This window comes from Tenrec ecaudatus, chromosome 10 (genome assembly GCF_050624435.1).
Source record: "Tenrec ecaudatus isolate mTenEca1 chromosome 10, mTenEca1.hap1, whole genome shotgun sequence".
Lineage (NCBI taxonomy): Eukaryota > Metazoa > Chordata > Mammalia > Afrosoricida > Tenrecidae > Tenrec > Tenrec ecaudatus.
Window position 1 is genome coordinate 142,712,581 of NC_134539.1, and position 16,801 is coordinate 142,729,381.

General features: G+C 38.9%; 1 protein-coding gene across 9 annotated transcripts in view; it reads left to right on the plus strand.

Annotated features, from left to right (window-relative positions):
- TANC2 (tetratricopeptide repeat, ankyrin repeat and coiled-coil containing 2) overlaps positions 1-16,801 on the plus strand; it is a 364,118-nt gene that overhangs the window by 252,978 nt on the left and 94,339 nt on the right. For all 9 annotated transcript variants that reach the window (XM_075562035.1, XM_075562037.1, XM_075562040.1 and 6 more), the window contains one exon: positions 915-1,048. In XM_075562035.1, coding sequence (XP_075418150.1) covers positions 915-1,048 — 134 coding nt within the window. The remainder of the gene's footprint in view (positions 1-914; positions 1,049-16,801) is intronic.

Below are 16,801 nucleotides of genomic sequence, written 5' to 3' on the forward strand. Positions count from 1 at the left end.
ATCAATTCATCTCCCTCTAACTCTTGCTCTCACGCAACCCTAAGCAACTGCTAGTCAGTTTCCTCGTTGCATTTACATAAGTGGGATCATGCTGCAAGTGGCCCTTTGTGTCTGGCTTCTTTCACTTGGCATGGTTTTTGGGTTCACCTTGTTGAAGCATGTATCACTGTGGTTTTTATTTTTTGATAAATGAGTTAAAATAGCTTTATTACTTAAGGAGCTTTTGCAAATTAATAAAATGACTATTCAGGTAGAAAATGGACAAAGAATATGAGTGAATCATTCAGAAAAGCATAAAAACAATAAACACGATAAAAAAAACCCTGAAGCTCACTAGAAGCAAAAGAAATTCAAATAAAGATATGACAGTCTTGTTCCCTGCCCGCCCTCTCCCCCAATAATAATAGTGAATACAAAGTACTGGCGACAGGACTCACTGTGTGCTAGCCCTAAATACGTCTCCCGCCATTCTGTGCGTGTGGTGTTTTGTTACTGTTATTTTATACGTGGTTAGAACACCATTTCAAACCCATGGTCAGAGCTTATTCTGCCAAAATGAGGCATGAAAAGATGAGTAATGTGCTCAGATCACATAACAAGTTTTTGAAGCTGGGGTTTAATCCAAGTTCTTTAACTCTTAGATTTTAGTTCTTTATTACTATTTAGATATCATTGTATGGATATACCACATTGTACTTATTCATCTGTTGATTGACAGACATTTTGATTATCTCTAATTTTTGACTTATGAATATATATTTATGTGAATTTGTGTGTGCTTGTGTTTTTATTTCTCTTGGGAATAAAGCTAGAGTTGGACTTGCTGCGTCATAGAGCAAATGGAATTTAGCCAATCCCCCTTTCCTTGAGAATGTGTGATTATCTGATACAAACATCTCATTTTTCTATTCCAGATGTGGATGCCAACAGGGAGCTACCACTCACACAGCCAGCTTCAGCCCACTCATCTATAACCAGTGGCAGCTGCCCAGGAACCCCAGAAATGCGCCGGCGGCAGGAGGAGGCTATGCGCAGACTAGCCTCACAGGTACAATAGACACCCTGGTGAAAAAAAATTTTTTTAATTATGCCATCAGTTAGGTAGATTCTAACTCATGTTAACCTTATGTGTTGGAGATATGCTACTTCTGCTTAGCATCAAATAAGCAAAAGTAGCAGATATTTGGCAAAGTGAACAAAAATAATGTGTGCAAGAGACATGGAGAAAAGTTTCTCTTTCTTTGTTATTCCTAGAAAAATACTTTACTATTATGGAATCAGAACCTTAGAGCGGAAGGGCCCTTAGAAGTAATGAGAGTCCTCTAATGAATGGAAGTTGAGACTCAGAGAGGTTATATGGTTTATCCCAGATCACACTGTAAGTAATCAATAGTTTGGTTTTTATGTTGCTTTTTTCATTCCTAGCTGAAAACTCTCAGCTATACTACACTATACAAAATACTTTTTCCATGATTGGTATCTTTTTTTTTTTAAGTAGCACATGCACAAGTTAGCACTGTTTAGAGAATTAAGTGCTGAATGTCTTAAAATACAAGCCATCGGTTTTCTTCCCCTCTAACCTACCTATTCTCTAAAGGCAACCACTGTTAGCTCCCAGGACTGTTTGCTGTGGTCACTGCTCTCATATTTCTAAATAATATTCACATGCTACTATACAGTTGTTTCATAATTTTTTCTTTATATTATGAATGATGAGGATGTCAGCCTTTTAACCTTCCTACTGCCATCCTACTTCTATCATGACTTTTCACTGAATCCATAATTCAGCAATAAGACTATGCAAATATATTTCACAGTAGAGCCAAGGAATAGCCTATGATAACATATTCTCAAACAATTTTTTATTAAAATTATTAAATACTTAACTTTTTTATTATGTGTTTTCAAACCTGTGACTGGAGTCATTCCATAACTTCACAGACTTGTTAAGCTTTGTAAAATACCTGTCAATGTAAGTTTTCACACTCATTGGTTATATTTTTTCCCCTAGAGATGTCAACCTAAAACCATAGGTTCCAATCTAGACCCAAGTTGCTCTCAAGACTCACACTTAGTTGTGATTTTGGAAATTACTGTCATTTCTCTTCTTGCTTAAGTCTTGTTTGAGTACATACCTTGTTTGAGTATATAACTTGTTTGAGTCAGACCTTTTATCTTAAAAAGGGTAAAGAGAGAAGTAATCAGAAAAGCAAGGGTCCTCACCACCACCAAGTAAGAAGAGCCAGGACAGAGTACGTCCTCTGAACTCAGGCTCTGCACTGAGAACCACCTAGACCAAAGGTAGATGCCAAGATACATGAAGATTTCCAAAGAATGTCAGGCTCACAGATACTAAAGAAGACAATGTCTTCCCTCCTGAACCAGTGGCTCTTAAACTGGGAGAAAATAAATTTTGATTTATTAATGCCATCTACTTGTGGTAAAGCTGCCCTAGATGACAAAGACAGTCTTCCTTCATTTTCTTGAACTTCCACTGTTGCTGGTGTTATTCTTGTTTCAGACTGTGTGCTTATGTGTACCATCTTTTCTCTCCAGAAGCTTTCAGCATCTAGTTTGTATACCATTTGGAAATTTCATGATGAGATACCTTGGATGGGTTTTTTTTTCTGCTGATATCCAGTGAGCCCTGGAAATATAATCCTTCAATTCTGGCGATTACATTTGCATTGATATACATTGATATTGATGATTTTCTCTCTACAACTTCATCGTTTCTCTCCTACAACTTCTATTAATCAAACATTAGATTTTCCATACTGATCATCTAAATTTAGAGTACATCTACTTACTGAAATTTGTTTGTTGTTTGTTTGGGGGAAAGGAGGTTCTTCTTTGATCCACATTTGAGAGATTTCGTCAACATTAACTTTTAATACTGTTGACTAGGCGTTGGGCAATTAACCTCCGACTCAGTGATTCAAACCTACCAGCACTCTATATAAGCCAGAGATGACTTGATAGCAGTGGATTTGGTTTGATTTTTATCACAGTTTTAAATTTCAGTAGCTCTTCCTTGCTCTCTAGTTATTCCCTTCTCACAGCATCCTGTTCTTCCAAGACAGATTTGTTTGTTCTTTTGGCAGCCCATGATATTTTCAACATTCTTTGCCTGCACCGTAATTCATAATTTAGTAATTGGGCCTGTGAAAAGTAGTTAGACACTGTGTTAGAAAGTTTGTGTATGGAGCAAATTTAACTGTAGAGCACTAACAAAACTCACTAGGCCAGACCTTTAAATAAACAAAAGTAATTATTCATTTGGGTTTGGTTTTTTTTGTTTTCCTGTGTTGTTTTTCTTTTCCCGAAAAAATCCTCCAATCTCTAATCTGGAGGATATATATGATGGTTATAAATATCTTAAAGCTGGGCAGAAGAAAGCTGAGGTTTAACATCCACCATGCTGACTTTTATTTAATCCTACCTTTCTTTGGATCTTCTGTCCCAAGTTCCATTTTGCCAGTGAAAGGGGCTTCAAAAAGTATGTGGAAAGGCGCCATGATCTCTTCATTCCATTTCCATGAACTTTTTGAAGCCACCTCTTAATTCTCTTTTTTATGTGTGCTTGTTATAGATGATTGACAGTCACCTGGCTGGGCAAGGTGAGGGTAGAGATCTGGGGGCCTAGCTGCTTCTTCTGTAAACCTCAGACAATCTCTGCGCTCTCTGCTCTCCTCACCCCTAGCCCTCCACATGTTAATCCTGTGCTTTCCTCGGCTTCTGATTCCTTTGCTGTTCTGAGGTTTATGTAACAAGTGGGCTTTTCTTATCACCCTCAGCAGGTATTTGTTTCACCTTCTTACATCTGGTAAGTCATTTATAAACCCGTCAGTCAGTTTCCATCTTCTCATATCTTATAATCCAAATCAAACATGGACATTCCTACTTTTGTCAGAGATTGAATTTGTATTTTTGTTTTGTGGGTTTTGATTCTTTTTTTATTCTCTATGTTATTTTGGAACATTTACAAGAGCATATCTATCTCCAATATTTAAAGGATTCCCTTGGCATGGCTAATTAGTAATACAGAAAAGGGAGTTATCTTCAGTATCATAATTTTTTAATTTCTTCATAGAAAATTGTTATACCACTCCCCATTCCAGATCAAAGGTAGAAGCAACTTATTTACCCAAACTATGTTATTAATTATTCTCTACTCATTATTATATACTCATCTTTCTACGAGCTTCATAAAATAGACCTGAAATGGTCCTCATCCTCATTGATCATACAGCATAACTTTAAAAGTCATCTCTAGGTTGTGTTTTTATGGGTAAGTTACTCTCTGACTTAAGTTTAAGAAAAGGGTTTCTAGCTAAAATCTAAAGGTAGAAGAATAAAAGAAAAGATTAATTTGACTACATACTTTTTTAACAAACTGCATGAACAAATTCAAAAGAGATGATAAAATGGGCAAAAATATTAACAATCTATTCCTTAGGCTTATATACCTTATGTCTAAATAGCAAACATTAAAGAACAAGTGACCAAAAATATACTAGAATATTGAGAAATAAACATATATAGACAATCCACACTCACAGAGGTTAAAATGACCCTCAAACTTTTCTTATTATTTAAACTCTCATGATTAGAGGGATACAAATTAAGACACCACCAAGATACGATTATACTGTGCCAAACAGGCACACATGTAAAAACTGACAGCATATTCTATTGGCAAGACCATAGGAATAACAATTGATACAACTGGTGAGAAATTTGACAATATTCAATAAAACTACACATTGTTTTAATCATTTTATTGGAGCTCATACCTCTTATACAATCCATACATCCATCCAATTGGGTCAAGCACATTTGTACATTTGTTTTATTATCTAACTTAGCATCCCCCTTCTGGAAATCTCCCTGAAGATATACTTTGAATAATACAAGATTATTTATTACAACATATATAAATGTGAACTATTAGAAACTGCCTAAAAAAATAAACTATGATACATTCACTCTCTGGAGTATTGGTGCAGCTGAAAAAAGATTGAAGAATATTTATGATTTTTCAGGACTCAGGGTAACGTGAAAAAAATTGTAAAGAATATCTTTGTATATTGGGGATATATACTATTACCACAGTATCAAAAACATGATGCTACACTCATGTATGCCAGAAAGGGACATAAGGAAATACACATGTATCTGCTCATTTGTGCAAAATAAAGTGCAAGAAGGAAAAACCAGAAACTAAAGAAGTTGCTTACCTATAAGAGATATTGGAAAAGGAGGGGAAAAAATTGATAATAGGAATAATGAAATAGGAATGAGGAAGGAGTGAAATTTTTATGAATATATCATTAGAACAGTTCTGACTCTTAGAAACCTAGTTCATATACCCTTCACATAGCAAAAAAAATTTACATAATTAAAGCCAATTAAAAATTTAAAGCTAAAGGTATTACAAATAAATAACATAGCCATACTGAAAGAGGGGGGGGGGAGAACTAACCTAATAAATTTGGGGGATGGGGAAGGAATGTATTGATTAAATACTATAACACTAAAAATAAATTATAATTATATATAAATGCTGCCATGTAAATAAATGTGCTTCTTATAGGGCTATGAGTTATTAATTCTGAAATACTTTTTAAAATATAGAATTGAAGAAAAAAGTAAATATATTTTCACTTAGTAAAATATTTTTTATTGTTGGAAAGTTTACAACTGAAAAGAGAAAGGCTAAAATGAACCATGTTGTACTAGCTTTGAATCTGTAATATAACTTTTGCTTGTGGTTTTATGTAGGCATACAAATAGATACATATTTATGTGTTAATACATGAAGGCAGTACCACCCCCTGAAAAATGTACTAAAGCTCCACGGAACTTTTGTAGTACTCATTTTTCCCACTATGGGAGCATCCAGCATCTAGCTCTGAGTTAGTGCACCCATGGCGTCACCTGGGAAAGTTCTCTCTGGTCACAGGGAATTTTTTCATAAAAGCAGTTTCACTCAAACCTCATTTTTTTGTGATAGCCAATTTAAGAGAACAGCATGAGGTTGTGAAATTTTGTTTCCTGCTTAGGAAAAATGCCACAGAAATTGTGATGTTAGCAGAGTATACAAGGACGAAGCTATAGGAAAACCTCCCAAGTGTATGAGTGGTTTTCTCATTTCAAAAAGGTAAAATGTCCATTGATGACAAACCTTATTCTGGACATCTGTAAACTCCCTATGGATGGAAATGTCAGACAAAACCCATGCACTTGTGCTCAAAGACCAACAACAGACCATTGACGAGATGGGTAAGTTATCTGGACTGTCTTGGAGCTCGGTTCAGTGGATTTTAACAGAAGATTTTGGAATAAGAAGGATCGCTGTGAGATTTGTGCCTTGGGTTCTGACTGAGCAGGAAAAAAGACTGTCAAGTAAAAACAGCGTGCTTTGAAAGAACAGCTCCTAAGTGACCCAGAAATTTTTTTCTCCAAGGTCATTACTGGTGATGAGACACAGTGCTATTCTTACCACCCCAAAAGCAAGCATCAGTCAAGCCAGTGGAAGACACCATCATCACCTCAAAGATCAACACAGTGCTCATTTGGTGTCTTGATGAGAGGGAGATCGTGCACTTGAACTTCTTTCCACCAGGTCAAACTGTTAATCGGGCTTTCTATTTAAAGGTGCTACAAAGATTTCTTAACAATGTGAGACAAAAAAGGCCTTCTTTGTGGCAGAAGGGGGACTGATTTTTCCACCACGACAATGTACCTGCTAATGCAGCCATCTCAGTGAGACAGTTTTTGGCCAAAAAACAGCGTATCTCTCCTGCCCCACACACCTTACTCACCTGACCTCGCTCCATGCAACTTTTTTGTTTCCTCGAATGAAGAGGGACATGAAAAAACAAAACAAGGAGGTGCTGCCAGTCAGCCAAACAGATGAATTTGAAAAATGTTTCCTAGAATGGAATCGGAGATTTGACAAATGTATTAAGTGTAATGGAGAGTACTTTGAAGCTGATAAGGTTGTTTTGTAAAAATTTGAATACATAGCCTTGGGAAAAATTCGTTTGTTTTTTTGTACCCCTTCATATATACATATGCATGTATATTCCAGGAGAATGGTAAAACTTTCTACTCCCATAAAGATGTACTGCCCTGTACTGATCTCACAACAACCAATAAAAATGCCAGATACAAAAATAAAAGGTTTACTTCCTCCACAGGGGCAGTTCTACTCTGTCCTATAGGGACACTATTAGTTAGGGTCAGCTCAGTGTTAACGAGTTCGGTTTGGTTTTTGAAAAGTACCAGTGAAAATGAAATTCAAACAAGTCATTTGAGAAGCAAGAATTCATGAAGGAAAATGGTCTTACTGGGGATTTATTGAAGGGTACTAATTTTGTGCTGAGGTTTCAGTAACAGTGACTGAGTATGAGGGTGGCGCTGTCATGTAAGCATTAAGACTACGTATAGCAAGGTCAGCATTTCAAACACACCAGCTGCTTGCTCCGTGGAATCAAAACGAGGCTACCTGCTCCCTCAAAGATTCACAGCCGCAGAAGCCCTGTATCAGGTTGCTTTAAGTCAAAATTGACTCAATAGCACTGGGTGTCTATTTTTTTTTAAGTTTTTAAAAAGTATTATTACACAATCGTTTTCGTTGTTATGTAATATCAAGTCAGTTCTGACTCATCCCGACCCAGTGTACAACAGAATAAAACACTGCCCAGTCCTGTACAATTTTCATAACTGCTCCTATGTTGTTCTTTTTAATGCTGCTGTGTTTTCAACCATTACTGGCAGCCACTGGGTCAGCCTATCTCATTGAGTCTCTTCTCTTTTTACTGACCTTCTGCGTTCCCAGCATGGTGCCTGTCTTCAGCTACCGGTCCTCCTGATGACACGTCTGAAGAATGAAAGATGAACCCTCAGCATCCTTGCTTCCAAAGAGCATTCTGGCTATATAGATTTGTTTGTTCTTCTGGAAGTAATGATATTTTCAGCATTCTTCACCAATACCATAGTTCAAAGGCATCAATCTTTATTCTCTGTCCAGCTTGTCCATGACTGAGACAGTCGAAAACATCATGATTTGGGTCAGGTGTACCATAATCCTCAAAGTGATAACTTTGCGCTCTTAACATTTCAAAGAGCTTCTGTACAGCAGATTTGCCCAATGTAATAAAGCATTTGGTTCCTCAGCTGCTGTTACTATGACCACTGTTTATGGGTCCAAACAAAAGGACATCCTTTACAACTTCAGTCTTATTCCCATTTACTGTGATGTTGCTTATTGACCTCTTTGTGATGATTTTTGTTTTCTTATATTGAGTTGTAATCCATAGTGATGGCTGTTTTCTTTGATCTTATCAGTAAGTGCTTCAAGAGCTTTTTGCTTTGAGAAAGCAAGGCTGTGTCATCTGCTTATCACAATTTGTTAATGAGCCTTCAGTCATGATGCTGTTCTTCTTCACATAATCCAGCCTTTCAGATTGTTTGCTCCGTATTCACATTAAGCAAGTATGGTAAAAGGATACAATCCAAGCATACCTTTTCTGGTTGGTTGGTTTGTTTGTTTGTTTGTTTGTTTTTTAAGATATCAAAGTTTATTAGTGGTTACTAGGGTCAGAATTGAGAAACTGGAGGTGGAGGGTAAGGGTGATGGGAAAACTACATGGATCCCATGGTAGCTTGCAAACAGATTGTTGTTAATTGCTGTCAATAGGCTTAAACTTGTATAAAACTGAACAGGCAAAAGTTGTGGGATAGATATACAAGTGGACTTCAGAAAGTGGGGAATGTCCATTATTTTCTAATTGTTTTGCAGTCATCACTGGGGCTGTTTTGTTGCTGATTTGTTAGGTGGCCTCCTCTTGCACCTGCATGACAAGGATCAAGGCCTCCATGAAGCCTTGCGTGACTGAGAGGTAGTTGACTAGGGTGGGTTCTTCTTTGTTCTCAATTTTCTTCAGGTCGTAGTCCGGCTGCTTGGTCATCTTGGGAGAGCTAGGCCCTTGCTTTGACTGAAGAAGTACGAGGAGTCTCAGGGAGAAGGCACTGCTGTCTAGGGGCGCAGACTACACAGTGCTCAGGCTACAAGCGTCTTCTCACCTTTTCTGATTTTAAACCTTGTAGTATTCCTTCTCTTGTTCCATTCAAACTGCTGCCTCTTGGTCTATGTATATTTCGTTAACACAATAATGTATTCTGGAATTCCATTCTTCTCAATGTTATCCATATTTACTATGAAGCACACACCTGAATACCTTTACAGAGTCAATAAAACACAAGTAAACATCTTTCTGATACTGTCTACTGTCAACTAAGATCTAGCTGATGGCAACATTGATTTCCGTCATTCTACATCCCCTTCTGAATTGAGCTTGCGTTCCTGGCAGCTCGCCATTGGTCTACTGCTGCAGCTATTTTTATCTTGAGCAAAAGCTTACTTGCATGTGGTATCATTGTTAATGGATAACTTCTGCGTTCTATTCAGTCACCTTTCTTTGGAATGTGTATTAACATAGATCTCTTCCATTTCTTGCAAGTGAGTATTTCTGGTGCTGCACCAATTTGTGGAGACATTCCAGTTGCCATTCTGTTAACTCTTTGAGCCTTTTGCTAAAATGCCTTCACTGCATCTTGGACTGCTTTCTTCGCTACCATCGTGCCTTCTTCTTTTTTTTTTTTGTACCAAGTGTTTATTTGTGGTACAGATAAGCAGGGAAGCATTACCCTGTGCTGACGCTAGCCCATTTCTTTTTCACTTTTTTAAAAAATCATTAGAGACTCATACTCTTATCACAATCCATACATACATCAATTGTGTAAGGCACATTTGTGCATTCGTTGCCCTCATCATTCTCTAAACATTTGCTCTGCACTTCAGCCCCTGGCACAGCTCCTTATTTTCCCCCTCCCTTCCTGCTCCCTCTCCCTCATGAACCCTTAATAATCTATAAATTATTATTTTGTCATATCACACTGTCCGACATCTCCCTTCACCCACTTTTCTGTTGTACAGGAGGTTATATGTAGATCCTTGTAATCAGTTCCCCCTTTCCCTTCATTCCTTCTTAAAATGATTGAATATTGGCCTTTTCCTTTCGGTACAGTGACTCTTTAAATTCCTTTTATCTTCTTTTGATGTTTTTTTGCATCATTCAGTATTTTGCCCATAAAATCGTTCAGTATTTCAACTTAAGGCTCATGAGCTAATGAGGGGAGAAGGGGGGGGGGGGAGAGTGAAGCACACCCTGGCCCACCAAGCCCTGAGGACAATGTTTCTGCTGAGAGCAGCAATGCACAGAGACGACCACAGGGCCAGCCCCACCACAGGACACAGCATTCCTCACTGACCCATAGCACCATGGGGACAACACTAGAGACACACAGCGGGAATTGTGCCCGCCTGAGCCCACTACGCAGAAGCCAGTCACTGGGGGCGTGCAGCAGAGCATCAGGGGGAGCAGAACAATGAAGTCCCCAGGGAATGCCAAGAATAGATGTGGGGCCAGGGCATGGCACCACATCAGACTCAACTGGAAAGCACTTGTAAAGGACAACAAATAGACCTTGAACTATTTATAGGGCTTTTTTGTTGTGGTGGTTGTAGTTTTTGTAGCTGCTGTTTTATTTTCTATTGTTGCTTCGATGTACTCAATCTTGTGATGGTGCATATTGTTGTTGCTGCATGTCTACCTGGAAGGGATAGATGGGATAAACAAGCTAGAAGAGAGAACAGCGGGATGATAGTTCCAGGGAACATGGGAGAGGGGTAGGCGGGGGAAAGGAAGTGGTGTTAACAAACCCAGGGACAAGGGAACAACAAGTGATCCAAAATCAGTGGCAAGGAGGGTGTAGGAGGTCTGGCAAGGCTGGATCAAGGACAATGTAACTGAGAAGAATTCCTGAAACCCAGATGAAGGCTGAACATGATAGTGGGACAAGAGGAAAGTACAAAGAAACAGAGGAAAGAACTAGGAGGCAAAGAGCATTTATAGAGATCTAAATACAGGCATATACAGATATAAATACATTTATATACAACAAGGAGGAAATAGATCTATGTACATATATTTATAGGTTTAGTATTAATGAAACAGATGGACAGTGGGCCCCTACTCCAATACTCCTTCAAAATGATAACACTTTGTTCTAACAATTCAGCAGTCTGAGATGCTCACCTTCCTAGCACAATCACTGAAGACAATGGGTGCACAAGCAAATGTGGTGAAGAAAGCTGATGGTGCCCAGCTATTAAAAGATACTTTGTCTTCTTGAGCTGCCCTTTGAAATTTTCTCTTCAGCTTTTTTGTTTCATTTCTTTCATTTGCTTTAGCTGTTTGAATTTCAAGAGCAATTTTCAGAGTTTCTTTCAACATGCACTTGGTCATTTCTTTCTTTCCTGTCTTTATAATGACGTTTTGTTTTCATCATGTATAATGTTCTTGATGTTATCATACAACTCATCTGGTCTTCAATCACTAGTCTTCAGTGAGTTGGATCTGTTCTTGAGATAGCCTCTAATATAGGATATACTCAAGATTGTATTTTGGCTTTGTGGATTGTGTTCATTGTATTTGTCTTCACCCTGAATTTACACATGAACAATTAATCTGTTCATAGTTGATCCTTGGACTCATTTCGACTAATGATATTGAGCTTCTCTGTCTGCCAAGGTTCAGGTGGCTAGTCATTGTCAATGTTGGGAAGAGGTATTGGCAATGAATAAGCCATTGGTCTTACAAAATTCTATCTTGTGATCTCCCAACTAGTTTCTGTCACCAGGGCCATATCACTGTTGATACTTCTTTGTTTCCAACTTTCCCATTCTAATTACTAGTAATTATCAATGCATATTGATTCCTTGTTTGATCATTTTCAGGCTTCAGAAGTTGGTGATGAAAATCTTCCAGTTCCTCATCTTTGGTATAGGAGTTGGTTTGTCCATTTGAACATCAGTTGTACTAACTAACTGGTATTCCTTGTAGGCTTATGGATATTATCCTTTTAGTGGTGGTATTAATATCTTCAGATTAGATCTTGAAATACTTTTTAACAATGAATGTGATGCCTTTCCTTTTTAATTTGTTATTCTCAACATAGTATATCATATGATTATCTTCAGTTTGCCCATTTCATTGTCTGATTCTAAATGGCTAATTCCAGTCCATTTCAGTTCACTAATGTGAATATTGATCTTCATGCATTCCATTTCATTTTTTACAGACTCTAATATTCCTATATATATCCTTCACAAGTTCCAAATTCTGATTATTAGTGGATATTTACAGCTTGTTCTTATTTCGCAGTTTATTCTTATTTTGAGTTATATCACACTAGCAAATGAAAATCATAAAAACTTTGCTCCGTCCATATCATTTCAGTTAGCTCTATTTTGAGGTGGCAGCTCTTCTTCAGTCATATTATGAATGCCATCCGACCACAGAGGCTCATCTTCCAGCACTGTCACAGGGACTACCCTGCTGACAGCCATACGATTTTCAGAAGTTGACTATGTCTACCTTCCTACCGAGTCTGGTTTACTCTAAAACCTGTCTGCCATGGGTAACCTACTAATATTTGAGACACCAGTGAGATAGTTTCCAGCATCACAGCAACATACAAGCCACTACAATATAACAAACTGACAAGCAGTGTTATACAATTATAAAAATATTCATTAAACAAATGTCAAAATGTGAAACTATTTTCTTTTGGTTTTTTTTAAGTTATTGTATTGAGGGTTCTTACAGCTCTTATCACTATCCATACATATTTCTACTGTGTCAAGCATATTTGTACACATGTTGCCATCATCATTCTCTCTCTTTTTTAATCATTTTATTGGAAGCTCTTATAGCTCTTATCACAATCCATACATGCATTCATTGTGTCAAGCACATTTGTATATTTGTTGCTGAGTTAGTTTATTTTGCCAACCTGGCCAATAAGCATATGTGGGGTAAATTGAAGTGCAGAGGGATAAATGGCTCAGTGAGCCTCACCTTTCGAGTTCTCGGGTCTCTTGCTTTGTGATGGTTGGACCAGGGTACAGCTGCCTTAGCAGTTCCCTGCTTCAGCTTGCAAGGCTGACTTCCTGCAAGACATCCCCAAGGAGAAGGCACATGGACTTACCCCGATGCGCCTACCCTGGGTGCTGGAGCACCTGTGTGGAGACCCCTGCCAACACTGAGATGCTTACACATTCACTGACTCAGCTGTCCTCCTGCAGTTGGCATCATAGTGTGTGTTTTGTGAGATGGAAGAGGACTTTAGGATTGGTGTTGAACATCTGGGTTAATGGGTTAATGTTGGACTTGTGGGCTTGGGCAGCACTAGGTTGGGATGTTTTCTTGATGCACACTTAAGCTTTATGTAAAACTCTCTCTTATACATGAGTTTCTGTGGATTTGTTTCTCTAAAGTACCCAGACTAATATAGTTGCAATCATCATTCCCAAAACATTTTCTTTCTACTTAAGGCCTTGGTATCAGCTCATTTCCCCCCTCCCCCATCTTCCCTACTTCCCTTATGAATCCTTGATAATTATATATATATATATATATATATTTCATGTCTTACACCAACCACTGCACCCACTTTTCTGTTGTTAGTCCCCCTGGGAGGGGGTTATATGTTCCCCCTTTCTCCCCTTACCTTCCCTTACCCTCCTGGTATCACTACTCTCATTATTGGTCCTGAGGGGTTATCTGTTCTGGATTCCCTGTTTTTCTAGCTCTCATCTGTACCAGTATATATGCTCTTATCTAGTCAGATTTGTAAGGTAGAATTGGGGTCATGATTGTCGGGTTTGGGGGCAGGGGGAAGGGCATGCATTAAAGAACTAGAGGAAAGTTATATGTTTCATCAGGGCTATACTGCACCCTGACTGGCTCATCTCTTCCTTGTGACCCCTCTGTAAGGGGATGTCCAATTGGCTTCAGGTGGGCTTTGGGTCTTCACTCTGCCCTCCCCCTCATGCACATCGATAATGATACTTTGTTCTAGGTCTTTGATGCCTGATACCTGATCCCATTGATACCTTATGATCACACAGGCTGGTGTGCTTCTTCCTGTGGGCTTTGTTGCTTCTGAGCTAGATGGCCACTTGTTTGTCTTTAAGACCCCAGACACTAAATCTTTTGGTAGCTGGGCACCATCAGCTTTCTTCACCACATTTGCTTATGCACCTATTTTGTCTTCTGCGATCGTGTCAGGAGGGTGGACATCACAGAATTCTTGGTATTAGAACAAAGTGTTCCTGCATTGAGGGAGTACTTGAGTAGAGGCCCAATGTCTGGTAGATCACTATTTCATCCTTCCATTTCTACCATTTGATTCCTCTGCTCTTTTAAAGCATTGTCTAATTCTGTTATCTTTGTATACATCTTTTTGGATTTCTATGGTATTTGTTTTTTGGTGTTGTTTTATAAGCATGCTTATTTTCCTATTTTATTTGCAGCTTTCTCGTGCTCTCTCTCTCTCTCCATCTGTTGGAAATAACAAAATATTATTTTTCTGGTAATTCCAGAACCTTTATTCTTCAGAAAATTCTATTTAAATTGTGTATTATTCACTTGCTTATACCTATTTTTCTTGTTTTTCATGGGAACATATATTGACTACTATTTACACAACATTGTGAGGCAGCTCTTAGGAATGGGAAGGAGGCAGGGTTATTTGAGGTAGTTGAGTCTGTCAAGTGGTGCAGAGAATAAATAAATTTCCAAACAAAAAGGATAAGAGAAGACAATGAAGTAAAAATAAAAATATATTTTAAAAGGGAGAGAAACTGAAAATAACAATTTTTTAAGCCCCTGCTTAAAGTGCAGAGGCTGAGACCAGTACCACAAACCTGAAGACCATGGGACAGAGCAAAGGAGCCCCAGGAGACAGCAGAGAGGCTGTGACCTTGAGCCCTGAGACCACAAGACTAGGTGGTAGGAACAGCCAGCAGGCTTCCTGGCTCACAGAGGCAGAAATCAAGAGATCGCATAGCTGGACCAGAGAGAGAGATTTGACTACTGGCCTAGGAGAGGTGTTGCTGTGGACCAATAACTGTATCCTTACTGTTTACTAATCTTGATTAGTAACCGGTAAACTGCCCTAATAAATCCCCATCATTGAGGGGGTGGGGGGGACAGTGCTTTTGATTGAATTATTCCCGCCACATAAAGCTTTGCAGCTGGCATTGCCAAGTGTGTGAACAAGCCTCAGAAAGAAGGGGTGGGATGCTAGAGTCGGTGCATCAGCTACACCAGCTGAGTATACAGGCCTGTGGCTTGCAGAGTAGACATGAGTGAGCCCAAGCCTCTGTGCCAACAGCAGGGAATGCAGCCAGCAGGAGAGAGCAAGGGAGTGCCCTGAAGGGAGTGCCTTGTGCGTGGCTTTGTTCCTTCTTCCCCTTGTTGTCAGTCTCTTCTATGTAGAGATGTTGGTCCAGGTAGCTTTTGTTTTCAGAGTTTCCAGACTCCCTGTGTATGTTTCTCCTGAATTATCCTGTTGTTTCCAATGCCTTTTCCTCATCAAGAAATTCTCATAGGTCTGCATATTGGTCACTTATTTATGTCAGCTTTTCTTTCTTCGTCATGTAGTTTGAGATTGACTATTGTCTCTGAGACATCATGATGCAACTATTTGGGGTGCACTTATGAGTCATTGGGGACAGTAGTGTCTCAGGAAAGTCCAGGAGGTCACAGTCTCTAGCAGGCTCTGCTGCTGCAGCCATGTAGGTGGTGCCAGCCTCTGACATCTGGAGTCCATGATGGTTTAGGCACCAGGGCGGTAGTTTCCTGTGCTTTTCAGATACTGATTTCTGCCTTGAATCCTTTCAGGAGTAGAGATAAGGGAGGCTGGGTGTCTATTGCAGGGTGCTCTCGTTGTCCACCAGCTTCAGATGTTGAGGGAAGACGCTCAGGATAAACAAAGTCCCCACCTGCTGCGTCAGATGCTTTTCTTTCCTTTCCTTTCCAATAAACTTTGCTTATTACTTGCTGTTTTGTTGTCCATGAATCTGTTCTTGGTTCAGCAGGTAGGAACTTGAGTGAGTTTTTATTAGGTGTTTTTATTAGGTGTGGGAGGGGAACTATTGCTTTTCAACATAGCTTCCATCTAGGTCTACATACTTCTGAAGGCACTGCTTCTGTCTCTAACCTTCCCCCTCTTTCACTTACACCACGTTTTTAAGGCAGTTTTCGCATCCTTGAGTGATACAAATATGTTCCTTTTAAGTTTCCTTTGAGTTTAGGGAACAAAATTAAGTCTGAAGGGGCAAGATCAGGGTTTGAGGTGAGTGGGGTAAGATTTCCCATGGAAATTCTCCTAGATTAGTCCTTGCTACCCTCTAAGAATGAACAGGTGCGCATTGTTGTGATGGGGGGGAAATTTCTTCAGTGCAACTTCCTTGGCCTTTTATTCCTGTGTATTTTTTTCCAGTTTTATTAAAATGCCTTCCTAATAAATTCCTATGATTTCCCTTAGTCTCTATAAAATATTTCTCAAGATGTTCCCTTTGTGAGATCCAAAATATAGTGTCATAACCTTCTGAACTGACCTCTCTGCCTTGGATTTAAATACCCAGCAGATTCCCCCAGAAACCACTGTTTTTGGTTGTTTAGACTTTGCTGTCTGAATCCTGTTGATGAATCAAAGACTCATCTCCAGTTATGATATACCCCATAAAATCATCTTCACTAGCTTCAATCTTGCTTAGAAGACGGATGAAAAGATGCTATTTTTGAGCTAGCTGACCTTTGCACAATGCTTTTGGCATCCATCAAGCTGAAAACTGTTGGAACAAAGATGTCCACTTAAA